Source organism: Tachyglossus aculeatus, chromosome 23, assembly GCF_015852505.1.
Source record: "Tachyglossus aculeatus isolate mTacAcu1 chromosome 23, mTacAcu1.pri, whole genome shotgun sequence".
Lineage (NCBI taxonomy): Eukaryota > Metazoa > Chordata > Mammalia > Monotremata > Tachyglossidae > Tachyglossus > Tachyglossus aculeatus.
Genome location: NC_052088.1, coordinates 1,630,251 through 1,649,093, shown reverse-complemented (window position 1 = coordinate 1,649,093; position 18,843 = coordinate 1,630,251). Strand labels below are relative to the sequence as shown.

The following is an 18,843-nucleotide window of genomic DNA, read 5'->3' as shown; positions in this document are numbered from 1 at the left end:
ATGGAGGGGGCAAGAGATGGATCGAACCATGTCCACGAGGGAGTTGGAGGAGAGGAAGTAGAAGCAGTGAGTGTAAACATCCCATTCCAGGAATTTAGCGTGGTTGTGGAGGGAGAAGAGCTGAAGCCGAATAGGGAGGGGCTTCGCAGGGTGGGATGCTGGGTCGAGAGAGGGTTCTTTAGGATGGGGGAACGCATGAGCATTGTTTGCTGAATTTTTCAGCACTTCCCTGCTAATTTTTCTCAACCTTTTAGTGGCCTGGTGGCTTAGCCATCAGAGCTTGGGCCTGGGAGTCAGAGGACCCAATGATCTTGTACCTACCCCAGTGCTTAGTACAGTGCTTGACGCATAGTATATGCTTACCAAATACCATGATGATGATTCGGGTTATTATTACAGTGCTCTGCACATAGTAAGCACTCAAACACCATTGATTGATTGGTGGTTTGAGTCGAAGTAGTCATCCTTGCACAATTCTTAAGAATCTCTATGCAAAATCCAATGCAAATTTGTTTAAATCTGCTTTGGATTTGCTGTTGGATTTGCTATCTTTCTTTGCCCCTCCCTCAGCCCCACAGCACTTAGGGACATGCCCCTCATTTATTTATTTCCATTAGTGTCTGTCTTCTCTAGATTGTAAGCTCACTGTGGGCAGGGAACATGCTTAGCAACTCTGTTTTATCAAGTGCTTGGTACGGTGCTCTACATACAGAATAAGCCCTCATAGTAGATAGAGCCCGGGCCTGGGAGTCAGTAGGTCATGGGTTCTAATCCCAGCTCCGCCACTTGTCCGCTGTGTGACCCTGGACAAGTTGCTTCACTTCTCTGGACCTCAATTACCTCATCTGTAAAATGGGGATTGAGACTGTGAGCCCCACAAGGGACAGGGACTTTGTCCACCTCGATTAGCTTGTATCCACCCCAGAGCTTAGTGCAGTGCCTGGCACATAGTAAGCACTTAGCGTTATTATTAAATGTGATTAATTGATTGATTTTAATAATAATAACGATTATGATAATAATGGTATTTGTTGAGCAATTACTCTGTGTCAACTGCTGTCCTAAGCACTGGGGAAGATACGAGATTATCAGGTCAGACACAGTCCCTGTCCCACACAGGGCTCACAATCTAAATAAGAGGGAAACCAGGTAGTGTGAATCTCCATTCTACAGATGAGGGAAATGAGGCACAGAGAAGTGAAGCGATTTGCCCAAGGTCACCTAGCAGGCACGTGGCAGAGCCGGGATTAGAACCCAGGTCTTCTGACCCCCTAGGCCCTCGCCCTTTCCACTAGGCTACACTGCTCCTCTTTCGGCCTCATCGAATGGTCTTCCCAAGGATATTTGACTCCATTTCTCTCTCTCCACTCCATTTCTCCCTCTTTCTCCCCTCTCCCCCCTGCCCCCCACTTCCCTCCCCCCATCCTCTGCCCAGTGTTAGAGATTGATTTCGCGGAGCTGACTCTGGAAGAGATCATCGGCATCGGGGGCTTTGGGAAAGTGTACCGCGCCTTCTGGGTCGGGGAGGAGGTGGCTGTGAAAGCGGCCCGCCACGACCCTGACGAGGACCTCCGCCAGACCATTGAGAACGTCCGCCAGGAGGCCAAGCTGTTCGCCATGCTGAAGCACCCCAACATCATCGCCCTGAGGGGAGTGTGCCTCAAGGAGCCCAACCTCTGCCTGGTCATGGAATTTGCCCGGGGGGGGCTCACTGAACCGCGTCTTGTCCGGGAAGAGGATCCCGCCCAACATCCTGGTCAACTGGGCCGTGCAGATCGCCAGGGGCATGAACTACCTGCACGAAAAGGCTGTCGTTCCCATCATCCACCGGGACCTCAAGTCCAGCAACAGTGAGCACGGGCCAGGGGAGGGCCAGGGAGGGGGTCCGGCAGACCGTAGGTCCGGTTTCTGACGTCCCATCCTACCTCAGTGTGGGAGGGGAACGTGTCTGCTCATTCTGCTGGGGCGGACTCTCCCGAGCACTTAATACAGGCCTCCGTACAGGGTAAGAGCCTGATAAATACCATCAATTGATTGACCCTCGCAGGCTCCTGCCGGCTCAGAAGTGTGAGTAATTTATTTCTATTAATGTCCAACTCTAGACTGTCAGCTGTTTGTGGACAGAGAATGTGTCTACCATCTCTGTTGTACTGGACTCTCCGAAGTGCTTAGTACAGTGATCTGCACACAGTAAGAGCTGAATAAATACCACTGATTGATACTCACAGACACCCACCAGCTCAAATGTGGGAGTGATTTATAGTACGGGCTGTCTCCTGCTCTGGACTGTCAGCTCATTGTGGTCAGGGATGTGTCTACCAACTCTTTTACATTGGACTCTCCCAAGCGCTTAGTACTGTGCTCTCCACATAGGAAGCCCTCAATAAATACCATCGATTGACTGATCAATTTATTAAGATGGCTTGTTCAGCCTGGGTTGATCTGAAAAGAAAATTTAGGGGGTTCCAAGAGACAGTGAGCAATATGGCAGTCATCACTTTTTTAATGGTAATAATAATAATAATAATGTGGCATTTGATAAATGCTTACTCTGTGCCAAGCACTGTACTAAACCCTGGGGCAGATGCATGATAATCAGGTCCCACATAGGGCTCACAGTCTTAGTAGGAGGGAGTATGTTGTCAACTTGTACTTTCCAAGCGCTTAGTACAGTGCTCTGCACACAGTAAGTGCCCAATAAATACAGTTGATTGATTGATTGAGAACAGGTATTGACTCCTCAGTTTTCAGATGAGGGAACTGAAGCACAGAGAAGTGAAGTGTCTTCCCCAGGGTCACACAGCAGGTTCATGGCAGAGCTGGGATTAGAACCCAGGTCCAGGACTTACTATGTGTCAGGCACTGTATTAAGTGCTGAGGTAGATACAAGGTTGGACACAGTCCTTGTCCCACATGGGGCTCACAGTCGTAATCCCTGTTTTACTGATGAGATGCTTGAGGCCCAGATAAATGAAGTGACTTGCCCAGGGTCACACAGTAGACAAGTGGTAGAGCCAGCATTAGAACCCAGGTCTTTCTCACTCCCAGACCCATGCTCTGTCCACTGGGCCACGTGGCTTCTGGCTTCTGTGCATGGGTAGGGAATGTGTCTGTCTTGCAACCACTTACTACAGTGCTCTGCACACAATAGGTGCTCAATAAATACCATTGATTGATTGATTGATTGGAGGCCTAGCTTGGAGTAGTAGACTGAAATCCCGGAGCCCCCATTTATTCATTCACTCAATTGTATTTAGTGAGTGCTTACAATGTGTAGAGCACTGTACCAAGCACTAGGTAGAGTTCAATGCAACAACAAACAAACACATTCCCTGCCCACAATGAACCCCCAGCCAGGCCCTTCAAATAAACTCACTCTAGATTGTACTGAACTCTAAGGTAGATCCAAGCTAATCAGGTTGGATACAGTCCCTGTTCCACACGAGGTTCACAGTCTTAATCTCCATTTTACAGATGAGGTAACAGAGGCACAGGGAAGTGACTTGCCCAAGTTCCCACAGCAGATGAGTGGCAGAGCCGGGATGAGAACCCAGATCTTCCTCTGACTCCCAGGCCCGGGCTCTATCCACTAGGCCATGCTGCTTCTCCGGTGGGTGGATTTCAGTTCCATAGTAGTTGTAGTAATAATAATAATTGTGATATTTGTTCATTCATTCAATTATATTTATTGAGTGCTTACTTTGTGCAGAGCACTGTACTAAGTGTTTGGGAGAGGACAATACAATAAACAGACACATCCCTGCCCACAACAAGCCTCCTGTCTAGAGCGGGGAGACAGGCATCAATACAAATAAATAAATGACAGATCTGGACCTAAATGCAGTGGGGCTGGGAGGGGCGATGAGAAAAGGGAACAAGTCGGGACAACGCAGAAGAGAGTGGGAGAAGAGGAAAGAGGGGGCTTAGTCTGGGAAGGACTCTTGGAGGAGGTATTCCTTCAATAAGGCTTTGAAATGGGGGGAGAGTCATTGTTAAGGATTTACTTTGTGCCAGGCACCGTACTAAGCCCTGCAGCAGTGCTTGGCACATAGTAAGTGCTTAACAAATACCATAATTATTATTATTACAAGGGAATGTCTTCATCTGGGAGCTCCAGATGAAGCCAAGATGTTGCTTTTACATTCATTCTATTGTATTTATTGAGCGCTTACTGTGTCCAGCCTCGGGGCTATCCCCAGGCGTGTGGAGAGGCCAGTTGGTGACCATAGCAGAAGAAAGGGCCCCTTCTCCTAGATTTTTTTAATTCATTTTTTCAGTCATATTTATTGAGCACTTACTTTGTGCAGAGCACTGTACTAAGTGCTTGGGAGAGTACACTGTAACAACAGAACAGGAACATTCCCTGCCCACAACGAGCATACAGTCTAGAGGTGACTTGCTTTCTTGGGTTCTAAGTAGAGGGTTGTTTTTCAGCAGACAGCCAGGGAAAAGTTAAGGTGAGGGGTCATGGACAGATGTCAGGGGAGGGGGATGGATTCAGGAGGGCCACAAGCGAAGAAAATGGAAGAGTACATGCCAGCAGCGTGGCCTAGCAGATAGAGCACGGACTTGGGAGTCATAAGGACCCGGGTTCTAATGCCAGCTCTGGCACTTGCCTGCTGAGTGACCTCGGGAAAGTCACATGACTTCTCTGAGCCTCAGTTGCCTCATCTGAAAAATGGAGATTAAGACAATGAGCCTCATTTGGGACATGGACTTTGTCCAACCTAATTAGTTTGAATGTACCCCAGAGCTTAGAACAGTGTTTGCTACATAGTAAGCATTTAACAAATACTGTTATTCTTATTATTATTATTATTATTATTGGCATTGTCCATTTGTGGAGAAGAAAGGACATCGTCCAAATTAATTTTGACCCAGCGGTCACACAGCTAAACTCAATTCTGTCTTGCTATCCGAATTTTTAACTCCAGTGACAATAATAATGGTAATAATTGTGGTATTTGTTAAGCACTTACTGTGTGCCAGGCACTGTATTAAGCTCTGGGGTGTGTACAAGCAAATTGTGTTGGACACCGTCCATATCCCACGTCGGGCTCACGGTCTTAATCCCTGTTTTAAAAAGATGAGGTAACTAAAGCCCAGAGAAGTGAAGTGACTTGCCCGAGGTCACACAGCAGACAAGTGCAGAACCGGAATTAGAACCCAGGTCCTTCTGACTCCCAGGCCCGTGCTCTATCCACTAGGCCACGCTGCTTCAACCACCGACATGTGCCAAATATAGGGGCGGTTTTCTGATCTTGCTTTTCGATGACCAAAATGACCCCCCCCCCCTTACCCCCACTCCCCCGAAGTTTGGATACCCGGCCATTTGGGTGACAAAGTTCAGATTGCTGGCTTTCCGAGACATCTCTCCTTTTTCCAAACATGTATAAAATAGACCTGCCCTGCCACAGACATATTCATAAAACATTAATACTGTGATCTGAAGATGTGAAGTTCATTGTTGGGCTTATTGTCCAGTAAGGGAATTGTTGTGTCTGATCACAAACATGGAATGTATTTCCATGTTGGTGGTGTAACTAATTACTACAATTTCCCAGTGGTGAGCAACTAGGAATTCAAAAGTAACTGTTCTTCAAGCTCTCAGATTTCACAAATTGAGAGGCACTTAGTAATAATGATGATAATAATTGTGCTATTTGGTAAGCGCTTACTATGTGCCAGGCACTGAACTGCGCTAGGGTGGAGACAAGCAAATCAGGTCGGATACGGTCCGTGTCCTACGTGGGGCTCTCAGTTGTAATCCCCATTTTACAGATGAGGTAACTGAGGCTCAGAGAAAGAAGTGAAATGCCAAATGTCACACAGCAGACATGTGACGGAGCTGGGATTAGAACCCAGGTCCTTCTGACTCCCAGGCCCAGATTCTATCCACTAGGCTATGCTGCAATGCTCTGCACCTAATAAGAACTCAGTAAATACCACCTATTGATTGATTGGTGAGCATTGAGAGAGTTGCCTAACTAAAGGATGGTAATGAAAAAGTTAGCACCTTTCCTTGGTGCTAGGATGTTTTGTGTTAGGGCTGTCTGTGTTCACTGCTCTGAAGTAGGAAAGAAATAACAATAAGAACAATCAGCATGGCCTAGTGGATAGAGCCCAGGCCTGGGAGTCAGGAGGACCTGGTTTTTAATACACTTGTCTGCCAAGTGGCCTTGGGCAAGTCACTTTACTTCTCTGAGCCCCAGTTCCCTCACCTGTAAAATGGGAATGGATAATTGAGCCCCACTGTGGGACACGGACTGTGTCCAACCGGATTATTTGGTGTCTTCCCCAATGCTTAGTAGAGTGCCTGGCACATAGCAAACACTTAACAAATACCATTATTAATAATAATAATAATGATAACTGCAATGATGTTTTTTAGTCTTTACTTTATGTTCAGCATGGCACAAAGTGGTGGGGTAAGTAGAAGATAATCAGGTCAAACACAGTCCCTGTCGCTCTTGAGAGGACAAGTATTGAATCCCCATCTGTAGGTGAGAAAATGGAGGCCCAGGGGAGTGAAGTGGCTGACCCAAAGTCATCCAGCAGGCAGGTGGCTGAGTATTTATTGAGCACCTACTGGGTGCAGAGTCCTGAACTGAGTACTTGGGAGAGTACAGTCCAGCAGAGTTGGTAGGCACATTCTCTACCCACAATGAGCTTACAGTCTAGAGGGGGTCACAGACATTAAAATAAATGACATAGATGTACGTAAGTGCAGTGAGGCTGAGGAATGGGTGAGTAAAGGGTACAAATCCAAGTTCAAGGGTGACACAAGAGGGAGAGGGAGTAGGGGAAATGAGGGCTTAGTCGGGGAAGGCCTCTTGGAGGAGATGACCTTTTAATAAGGCTTCGAAGTGGGGGCAAGTGATCGTCTGTCGGATATAAAAGGGGAGGGCATTCCAGGCCAGAGGCAGGATGTGGGCGAGAGGTCGGCGGTGAGAAAGACCAGATGAAGGTACAATGAGTAAGTTGGCATTAGAGGAGCAAAGTGTGCATTCTGGGTTGTAGTAGGAGAGGAGTGAGGTGAGGTAGGAGGGGGCAAGGGGATTGATTGCTTCAATGCCTACGATAAGGAGTTTCTGCTTGGTGCAGAGGTGGATGGGCACCTACTGGAGGTTCTTGAGGAGAGAGAAAACATGGACTGAACGTTTTTATGCAAAAATGATCTGGGCTTCCAAGTGAAATATTGACTGGAGTGAAGAGAGACAGGAGGCCGGAAGGTCAGTGAGGAGGCAAGAAGCAGCGTGGTCTAGTGGAAAGAGCACAGGCCTGGGAGCCAGAAGGACGTGGATTCCAGTCCTGGCTCCGCTGCTCATCTGCTGTGTGACTGTGGGCAAATCACTTATCTTCTCTGTGCCTCAGCTTCCTCATCAGTAAAATGGGGATTAAGACTGTGAGTCCCTGTGTGGGACATGGACTGTGTCCAACCCGATCGTCTTGTATCTACCCTAGTGTTTAGTACAGTGCCTGACATATAGTAAGTGATTAACAAATGTTATTTAAGAAAAAAAAAAGGCGGATGCAGTAGTCAAGGTGGGATAGGACAGTACTTGGGTCATCGTGGAAGCGGTTTGGATGGAGAGGAAAGGATGGGTTTTAGTGATGTTGTGAAGGTTGAACTTGCAGGATTTGGTGACAGATTGAATGTGGGTTGACTGAGAGATGGGTCGAGGATAGTGTTGAGGCTATGGGCTTGTGAGACGGGGAGGATAGTGGTGCTGTCTACAGTGACAGGAAATCAGTGGGAGGACAGGGTTTGGGTGGGAAGATGAGGAGTTCTGTTTTGGACATGTTAAATTTGAGGTATCAGTGAGACATCCAGGTAGAGACATCCTGAAAGCTGGAGGAAATAATACAGTGCTCTGCACAAAGTAACCATTCAGCAAATACCATTGATTGATTGACTCTCTCTCCTCAGGGAAGGAGAGAGATCTGGGCTGGAGGTGGAGATATGGGAATCATCCGCATAGAGATGGTAGTTGAAGCCACGGGAGCAAATGAGTTTTCCAAGGGAGTGGGTGGAGATTGAGAATAGAAAAAGGGACCCAGAACTGAACCTTGAGGCACCCCCACAGTTGGGGGTGAGAGGCAGAGGAGGAGCCCACGAAGTAGACTGAGAATAAACAGCTAGAGAGATAAGAGGAGAACCAGGAGAGGACAGTGTCATTGAAGCTGAGGTTGGATAATGTTTCTGGGAGAAGGGGGTGGTCCACAGTGTCAAGGGGACTGAGGGGTTGAGGAAGATCAGGATGAAGTAGAGGCCATTGGATTTGGCTAGAAGGAGATCATCGGTGACCTTTGAGAGGGCGGTTTCTGTGGAGTGAAAGGGACGGAAGCCAGAATGGAGGGGGTCAAAGAGTGAACTGGAGGAGAGGAACTTGAGGCAGCAGGTATAGACAACTCGCCCTAAGAGTTTTGAGAGGAATGGTAGGAGCGAGGTGGGGCAATAGCTGGAGGGAGTCCTAGGGTCAAGGGAGGGTTTTTTTAGGCAAGGGGAGACATGGCCATGTTTGGAAGCAGTGGGAAAGAAGTCATTGGCGAGCAAACAGTTGAAGTGGCGGTCAGAGCAGGAAGGAAGCTGGGACGACTGCTTTGAGAAGGTGAGAAGAGATGGGGCCCCAATGACCTCCAGGCCGGTGACCTTTCCCCTGGGCCATGCTGTTTCTTTGTTATTTTTTGTTGGCATAAATCTCGACTTGGGAATTTCCAGGGAATCGATCCATCGATGGTATTTATTGAGCACTTATTACGTACAGAGTGCCAGACTAAGCACTTGGAAGAGTCCAATACGGTAAAGCAGAATCAGTTGGAAAGCTCCTGTGGTCTTCCCTCCTCTAAACCCTAGGTCCCAGGGCCTACCTTTTGTAGTAGGGGATGGGGAGAAAGGAGTGGAGGCAGGGGGATGCCTTGCTGGTGCCACAGAAGCGATGCAAGTGTCACTACATTTTCGATCGACTCTATGTCTGTCCCTGCTCTATCAATCCTGGTTTTCAGGGAGTGGCCCGTTCCCTTTATCACAGTGCCCATCAATTGTGCTCGTCATAAAGCCCTCTGCAACCCAGTAGACAGTAAACTCCTCGAGGGCAGGGCTTATTCTTCTCTGTCAAGTCTGTGGTGTTTCCGGTGATGCCGTGCGGATCCAAAAGCTGGACATTGGGAAAGAAACAGGATAGAAAGTGTCGATTCTTTTGCCATTTTGAGTTGGAGAAGGCTTTTGCGAATGCCATGGACTGCTGGGAAAACAAACAAATTGGTTTTGAAGCAAATTAAGCAAATGCGGTCTTTGGAAGGCCAAATGACTCGACTTAAACATATTTTGGACACATCATTGGGAGGAATAAGTCTCTAGAGGAGACACTAATGCTAGGAAAAGTCCAGGGAATATGTGGAAGAGGCAGACTGGCAGCAAGATGGATACATATCATAAGAACGGCAACAGAAGAACCCTTAGCAAGGTTACAGATTAGGGCAGAAGACAGGACATTTTGGAGAGAATATATCCACAGAGTCACTATGAATCGGAAACGACTCAACGGCATTTGATAATAAAAGATTGAATTCGGTGCTGTACACACAGCAAGTGCTCAGTAAATATGGATTGAAACCTATGACTATCCTCTTCCACAGAGAGGTTATTATTATTAATAATCTATGTGTTATGTATTATTAATAATGATAATAATGGTATTAAGCACTTAGTATGTGTCAAGCACTGTTCTAAGCACTGGAATAGATCCCAGTTAATCAGGTCAGACACAGTCCCTGTCCTGACTGGGACTCACGGTTAAATCAATCAATCAATCAATCATATTTATTGAGCGCTTACTGTGTGCAGAGCACTGTACTAAGCGCTTGGGAAGTACAAGTTGGCAACACATAGAGACGGTCCCTACCCAACAGTGGGCTCACAGTCTAGAAGGGGGAGACAGAGAACAAAACCAAACATATTAACAAAATAAAATAAATAGAATAGATATGTACAAGTAAATAAATAAATAGAGTAATAAATACGTACAAACATATATACATATATACAGGTGCTGTGGGGAAGGGAAGGAGGTAAGGCAGGGGTGATGGAGGGGGGAGGAAGGGGGAAGGAAGGAGGGGGCTCAGCCTGGGAAGGCCTTCTGGAGGAGGTGAGCTCTCAGTAGGGCCTTGAAGGGAGGAAGAGAGCTAGCTTGGCAAATGTGGGGAGGGAGGGTATTCCAGGCCAGGGGGATGACGTGGGCCCGGGGTCGACGGCGGGACAGGTGAGAACGAGGCACGGTGAGGAGATTAGCGGCAGAGGAGCGGAGGGTGCGGGCTGGGCTGTAGAAGGAGAGAAGGGAGGTGAGGTAGGAGGGGGCGAGGTGATGGACAGCCTTGAAGCCGAGGGTGAGGAGTTTCTGCCTGATGCATAGGTTGATTGGTAACCACTGGAGATTTTTGAGAAGGGGAGTAACATGCCCAGAGTGTTTCTGGACAAAGACAATCCGGGCAGCGGTATGAAGTATGGATTGAAGTGGGGAGAGACAAGAGGATGGGAGATCAGAGAGGAGGGTGATACAGTAGTCCAGATGGGATAGGACGAGAGCTTGAACGAGCAGGATAGCGGTTTGGATGGAGAGGAAAGGGCAGATCTTGGCAATGTTGCGGAGCTGAGACCGGCAGGTTTTGGTAACGGCTTGGATGTGAGGGGTGAACGAGAGAGCGGAGTCGAGTATGACACCAAGGTTGCGGGCTTGTGAGACGGGAAGGATGGTAGGGCCATCAACAGTGATGGGAAAGTCAGGGAGAGGGCAGGGTTTGGGAGGGAAGACAAGGAGTTCAGTCTTGGACATGTTGAGTTTTAGGTGGCAGGCAGACATCCAGATGGAGATGTCTTGAAGGCAGGAGGAGATGCGAGCCTGGAGGGAGGGGGAGAGAGCAGGGGAAGAGATGTAGATTTGGGTGTCATCAGCATAGAGATGATAGTTGAAGCCGTGGGAGCGAATGAGGTCACCAAGGGAGTGAGTGTAGATTGAGAACAGAAGGGGACCAAGAACTGAACCTTAAGGAACCCCCACAGGAGGGGGAGGAGGAGCCTACAAAAATGACTGGGAATGAAGGACCGGATAGATAAGAGGAGAAGCAGGAGAGGACGGAGTCTGTAAAGCCAAGGTTGAAGAGAACAGTTATTGAATCCCCATTTTACAGATACAGCAACTGAGGCCCAGAGAAGCAAAGTGACTTGCTCAAGGTACCATTGCAGGCAGGAGAATCCAGGTTCTCTGACTCCCAGGCTCTTTCCTCTAGACCACGCTGCTCCTCAAGGGTTAAGCCTGCTGAGTGGTTTATGGTTGAGCTTCCAAGTTCTGGATTGTTTCAAAGTCCAAGTGTAGTTAGTTGCAATCTGGGCTTGGGAGGCTCAGCTCCAGGAAAGAAGAAATCACCTCTCTATGCAAAGGTACCAGAACTTCCTGGAATCTCTCAAGCCAAATTGCAGCTGAATGCCTCATCTGTGACATCAAAATTCCTTTCTTTTGAGTCCGTGCTGAATCTTAAAGCTGTCATCATGGAAAAACTTCACCACCGTGAAATAATTGGTTTGACTCAGGACAGAGTTGTTTTTTATTCTTCTGCTTTTTTTAATGGTATTTGTTAAGTGTTTACTCTATGCCAGGCACTGTACTAAGCGCTGGGCTAGATAGCAGGTAATTAGGGTGGACACGGTCCCTGTCTCACATGGGGCTCACAGTCTTCACCCCCATTTTACAGATGAGGGAACTGAGGCTTGGAGAAATGAAGCAACTTGCCCTAGGTCACACAGAAGACAAGTGGTGGAGCTGGGAATTCCTTACATCCTATCTTGTTCTGTGGGTCTGTGGCCTTGCACGATGTTCATTCATTCATTCAATCATTTATTGAGTGCTTATTGTGTGCAGAGCACTGTACTCAGCGCTTGGGAAGTACAAGTCGGCAACATATAGAGATGGTCCCTACCCAACAATGGGATCACAGTCTAGAAGGGGTTGACAGACAACAAAATAAAACAAGGAGACTGGTGTCAATACCATCAGAATAAATAGAGTTATAGCTATAGACACATCATTAATAAAATAGAGTAATAAATACGTACAAATATATACAAGTGCTGTGGGGAGGGGAAGGAGGTAGGGCAGAGGGAGGGAGTGGGGGCGTTGGGAAGGGGAGAAGGAGCAGAGGAAAAGGGGTAGCCCAGTCTTGAAAGGCCTGCTGGAGGAGGTGAGATCTCAGTAGAGCTTTGAAGGGAGGAAGAGAGCTACTTTGGCGGATGCGTGGGGTGGACCACCCCCTCCCCCACAGGGCACCCAGAAGAATCCACATTGGCCATTCGAGTTGCCATTTGTCTTTAATCCACGCTAACTCAGTTCATGTGTTCACCTCACCCCATCCTACCTCGACTCACTACTCTCCTACTACAATCCATCCTGCTCACTTTGCTTCTCTAATGCCAACCTACTCAGCACCTCAATCTGATCTATCTCATGGCCGACCTCTCGCCCACATCCCACCTCTGGGCTGGTATGCCCTCCTTCATAGCCGACAGACGATTCCCTCCCCATCTTTCAAAGCCTTATCATAGGCCCATCTCCTCCAAAAGGCCTTCCCCGACTAAGCCCTCATTTCTTCTTCCCTCACTCCCTTTTGCATCACCCTGACTCACTCCCTTTATTCATCCCCCCTCCAGGCTCCACAGAACTTATCTCCATACCTGTAATTTTATTTATTTCTATTAATATCTGTCTCTCCCTCTAAGGTCATTGTAGGCAGAGTGCGTGTCTGTTATATTGTTGTATTGTACTCTCCCCAGAGTTTAGGACAGTGCCTGACATATAGTAAGCTTTAAACAAGGACCATAAAAAAAATAAATGGTATTTATTGAGCACTTAGTGTATGCAGAGCACTGCACTAAGCATTTTGGAGGGAACAGAACTGGCAAACACAGTCCCTGCCCAAAATAATCATCAATATGAATAAGTAGATTATGGATAAGTATGTATAAGTGCTGTGGAGCTGGAGTTGGGAGGGGGGCAAAATAAAGGGAGCAAGTCATGGTCTGTCAGTCAGTCGTATTTACTGAGCGCTTACCATGTGCAGAACACTGTACTAAGCGCTTGGGAGAGTGCAGCACAACAACCTAACAGTCACATTCCCTGCCAACTGCTAGCTTAAAGTCTAGAGGGGAAGACAGACTTTAATAGAAATAGATTATGCATATGGACATATAAGTTCCCTGGGGCTGGGGGAAGGCAGGGTGAAATAAAGGGAGCTAATCAGGGTGAGTCAGTCATTCGTATTTATTGGGCACTTACTGTGTGCAGGGCACTGTACTAAGTGCTTGGGAAAGTAATAATAATAATGGTATTTGTTAAGCACTTACTATGGGCCAGGCACTGAACTAAGCGCTGGAGAGGATGCAGGCAAATCGAGCTGTCCCACGTGGGGCTCACAGTCTCAATCCACCTTTTCCAGATGAGGTAACTGAGGCCCAGAGAAGAGAAGGGCCTTGCCCATGGTCCCATGGCAGAGCTGGGATTAGAACCCAGGTCCTTCTGACTCCCAGGCCTGTGCTCTATCCACCAGGCCACCGTGCTTTGTTCTTGAGAGCCCAAATGTATTCAGAGGAGATAGCTGAAAGAAATCCATGGTCATGCCACAGATGGGTATGGGATAACGACAGCTTAGCTCATAGGGCTGTCCCCCCCCCCAGCCCCTCCCCTGCCTCAAGGCAGTTCAGGGTCGGGTATTCATTCCTTCAATCACATTTATTGAGTGCTTACTGTGTGCAGAGCACTGAACCAAGATGGTATTTGTTAAGTACTTACTATGTGCAAAGCACTATTCTAAGTGCTGGGAAGGTTACAAGGTGATCAGGTCGTCCCACAGGGGGCTCACAGTTTTAATCCCCATTTTCCAGATGAGGTAACTGAGGCCAGAGAAGTTAAGTGACTTGTCCAAAGTCACACAGCTGACAATTGGCGGAGCTGGGATTTGAACCCATGACCTCTGACTCCAAAGCCCATGCTCTTTTCTACTGAGCCACGCTGCTTCTCAACTAAGATCTTAGGAGAGTACAATACAACAATAAAGACACATTCCCTGCCCACAATGAGCTTAGGGTTTATATGGGGGAAAACAAGACATCAATACAAATCAATAAATGACAGATATATACATAAGTGCTGTGGGGCTGGCGGGGGAGAAGAGCAAAAGAGAGCCAGTCAGGGTGACACAGAAGGGAGTGGGAAAAGAGGAAAGTGGAAGCTTAGTCTGGGAAGACTCCCTGGAGGAGATGTGCCTTCATTAAGGCTTTGAAGCGGAGGAGAGTAATTGTCTGTCGGATCTGAGGAGGGAGGGCGTTCCAGGCCAGAGGCAGAACATGAGCAGGAGGTCCGGTGGCGAGATAGACGAGATGGAGGTACAGTGATTGGGTTGGCATTAGAGGAGCGAAGTGTGCGGGCTGGGATGTAGGAGGGAAGTAGCAAGGTGAGGTAGGAGGGGGCAAGGTGGTGAAGTGCAGATTCAAGGAGGAGTAAGGACTCCTTATTTCCCCTCCCACATACACTTCCCAGTCCACCCCAGGAGTGCCCACTCTCTGGGCTGGAGCACAGGGAACCTGTTTGTGGACTGGAGTGAACAGCGAAAGCAGCGTGGCCTAGTGGATAGAGCCCTGGCCTGGGTGTCAGAGAGCCTGGGTTCTAATCCCGGCTCTGCAGCTTGCCTGCTGCTTGCTTGCACCTCAGTTTCTTCAACTATAAAATGGGGATTCAATACCTGTCCCCTCTCCTACTTAGTGAGTCCCATGTGGGACAGGGACTGTATCCCACCTGATGGATTTGTGTCTAGTCCAGGGCTTAAAACAGTGAATAATAATAACTGTGGTTTTTGTTAAGTGCTTACTATGTGCCAGACGCTGGAATGGATACAAACAAATTGGGTTGGACACAGTCCCTGTCTCACATGGAGCTCACAGTCTTAATCCCCATTTTACAGATGAGGTAACTGAGGCACAGAAAAATAAAGTGCTTGACATAGAGTAATCACTTAACAAGTACCGCACAAACCAACAAAAATGACAGGAGTCTGCCTTTGTTAGGAGAGAAGGTCTCTCCTTTATCATTAGTATTTTATGGTATTTGTTAAGCACTTACTATGTACCAGGCACTGTACTAAGCACTGGGGCAGATATAAATTCATCAGGCTGGACCTAGTCTTTGTCCCACATAGGGCTCGCAGTTTGAGTAGAAGGGAGTATGACAAAGAGGATAGAGCCCAGGCCTGGGAGTCAGAAGGTCATGGGTTCTAATCCCAGCTCTGCCACTCGTCTGCTATGCGACCTTGAGAAAGTCACTTCACTTCTCTGGCCCTCAGTTACCTCATCTGTAAGGTGGGGAATGAGATTGCGAGCCCTGCATGGGACAGGGACTGTTTCCAACCTGATTATCTTGTACGTACCCCAGTGCTTAGCACAGTGCCAGACACATAGTAAGTGCTTAACAAATGCCATTATTATTATTATTATTAATAAGGGTGTAGAATTGAATCTCTATTTTGCAGCTGAGGAAACTGAAGCCCAGAGAAGTGAACTGACTTACCCAAGGTTACAGAGAAAGTCCTGCCTCTGGTCTGAAATGCCTTTCCTCCTCAAATCTGACAGACAATTGTTCTCCCCCTTATTGAAAGCCCATCTCCTCCAAGAAGCCTTCCCAGACTTCCCCTCTTTTCCTCATCTCCCACTCCCTTCTCCTTCACCCTGGCTTGTTCCATTTGCTCTTCCCCCCTCCCAGCCCCACAACACTTATGTGTCATAAAATCTGTCATTTTATTTAACTGTACTGATGCCTGTCTCCCCAACTCTAGTCTGTAGGCTCGTTGTGGTTGGGGAATATGACTGTTTATTGTTGTATTGTACTCTCCCAAGTGCTTAGTACAGTGCTCTGCACACAGCAAGTGCCCCACAAATTTGATTGAATGGATTGAATGAAGTGGCAGAGGTGGGATTGGAGCCCAGGTCCTCTGGCTCCCAGGCCCAGGCTCTAACCATTAAGCAACACTGCATCTCACTTCCTCCTGCCGCCGTATTAGCAATGCCTGAGAACCAACCCACAGCTGCCTAGTGCTATCCGTGGGTCCCTGGGCCTGTGTCTGCCCTCTGCAGCCCACCCAGTCTTCCATCCCCTCTGCCGTCCTGCTCCCCCCGCCCCACTGCTTTGTATAACCAGGGGCTCTGGGTGGGGACCCAAACCCCCTGACCCCTGGCCAGCAGAAGCAGGCCCCTGACCGGACTTTCTGAGGCATTTAGGCAGCTGGGAAGGCCACCAGGAGCAGGTCACTGAGGCAGGCAGGGGGTACACGGCATGTGCCAACGTCCCTGGGGCATACAAGGCATAATAATAATAATAATTGTGGTATTTGTTAAGCACTCACTAGGTGCCAGGCAGGGTAGATACAATCAAATCGAGTTGGACACAGTCCCCATCCCACATGGGGCTCACACTCTTAATCACTGTTTTTCAGAGGAGGTAACTGAAGCACAGAGACGGGACGGGACTTGCCCAAAGTCATACAACAGACATATGGTGGAGCTGGGATTAGAACCCAGGTCCTTCTGATGCCCTGGCCCATGCTCTAGCTACTAGCCCACGCTGCTAAACAGGTCCAGGGAAGGAGAAAGGACTTCCTTTGTGTGGTAGTTTCCTGAGAGATGTGCAGTGTGGAGTTGTGGATTTTTTCGGTGCAAACTCTTGGTTTTCCCTGCTAACCCAAGTTGTCCTCTCCAAAGCCGGAATCTTTACACCCCCTTCTCAGAAGCGGGAAGATTCATCGCAAGAGCAGATCAGCTTGGAAATAATAATAATGATGGTATTTGTTAAGCGCTACTATGTGCCAAGCACTGTTCTAAGCGCTGGGATGCTCCGCCCCTCTTAAATTGCCCCTTCCCTAGCACCCCCAGGCCTCTGCTGCCGTGGAAATTCACCCTCACAAGACCCCCTACCTGCCCCTCATGCCCAGAGCAGGGTTCTGTCTTTGCTGCACTAGAAACAGCAAGGCTTCGTGGATAGGGCCCAGGCCTGGATTCTAATTCCAGCTCCGCCACTTGTCAGTCGTGCGACCTTGGGTGAGTCACTTTACGTCTTTGTCCTCAGTTCCCTCAGCTGTGAAGTGGGGATTAAATACTGTGAGCCCCAAGTGGGCCAGGGACTGTGTCCAACCTGATTAGCTTGAATCTACTCCAGCACTTAGTACAGTGCCTAGCACGTAGTGAGTGCTTAATAAGTACCATAAAAGAAGAAATGAAAGTGTTTGTTGCCCTGGCCTGTGGCAGTTTTCTGCTGCCTCACCTTTCTCCTGCCTGAGGGCCGACAGGGGTGGTAGTCCAGCCCCCCAGCCCCTGACCCCCGCCTCCCCCAGCCCCAAAATAGTGCATTCCAAGGCTGGATTTTCTTCCAATGATGTGGAATTTCGAGGGTCTGGGCCAGCCTGAGCTTGCAGAATTTTGTTTTCCCTTCAGCCTCTTTCAAGAGGGCAATGCACAGCACCAGGATGAGTCAGTCAAGCCATCCATCAGTGATATTTATTGAGCGTTTACTGTGTGCAGATCACTGTACTAATCGCTTGGGGGAGGACAATATGACAGTCGTTAAACATGTCCCCTGCCCATAACAAGCTGACAATCAATTAAAGTCACTTTCCTTCTCTGTGCCTGTTACCCTATCTGTAAAATGGGGATTAATACTATAAGCCCCATGTGGGACAGGGACTGAGTCCAACCTGATTACTTTGTATCTATTCCAGCACTTAGAACAGTGCTTTTAAAAAATACCATGTAAAAAAAAGGGTCTACCAACTCTGTCATAGTGTCCTCTCCCAAGCGCTTAGTACAGTGCTCTGCACTTAGTAAGCACTCAGTAAATGTGATTGAATGAATGAATGAATGTTCCCTGACCACAACGAGCTTACAGTCTAAAGGGGGAGAGAGACATTTATATAAATAAATGACGGATATGAACATAAGGGAGGCGTGAAGGAAGGATGTAAATCCACGTGCAAGGGTGACGCAGAAGGGAGTGGGAGAAGAGGAAATGATGGCTTAGTCAGGGAAGGCCTCTTGGAGGAGATGAGCCTTTGATCAGGCTTTGAGAAGGGGGAAGAGTAATTATCTGTCGGATTTGAGGAGGAAGAGCATTCCAGGCCAAAGGCAGGACGTGGGCAAGGGGTTGGTGGAGAGGTAGACGAGATCGAAGCATGGTGAATAGGTTGGCATTAGAGCCGAAGTGTGAGGCCTAGGTTGGAGTAGGAGAGAAGAGAGGTGAGGTAGGAGGAGGCAAGGTGACTGAGTGCCCAGGCTCTGCTCAAACTCTGACCGCATGAGAACAGGCCGAGATCCTCAGCCCCAGCTCGAGGGCCTGAACCCAGAGCCCTCAGTGCGCTCTAGGTCCTGGGACCCCTCCCGCCCCTTCCTCCAGGCACCTGCTCACAGCCCCTGCCTCACGCGGGCACTACGTCCTGTCCCCGGGCGGTCCGGCCGGACCTGCTGGTGGCCACAGACTCCTAGAAACGACCAGGCTCCCGGGAAAGATAAGAAATCATTCATTCAGTGGTATTTATTGAGCCCTTATTCGGTCATTCAGTTGTATTTATTGAGCGCTTACTGTGTGCAAAGCACTGTACTCAGCACTTGGGAGAGGACGATACAATAAATGAACACATTCCCTGCCCGCAACAAGCTTACAGTCTAGAGACGAGCTCGATCAAATCACTTCTCCTTCCTACCTGACCGATCAATCAGTGCTATTTATTGAACGCTTACTGCATGCAATAAGCACTCTC

The 18,843-nt window shown here is 48.3% G+C and overlaps 1 protein-coding gene across 1 annotated transcript in view; it reads left to right on the top strand.

Moving 5' to 3' along the window:
- Positions 1–18,843, top strand: part of MAP3K9 (mitogen-activated protein kinase kinase kinase 9) — a 72,763-nt gene that overhangs the window by 15,194 nt on the left and 38,726 nt on the right. The window contains 2 exon segments of the mRNA XM_038765630.1: positions 1,436–1,701; positions 1,703–1,850. Coding sequence (XP_038621558.1) covers positions 1,436–1,701; positions 1,703–1,850 — 414 coding nt within the window.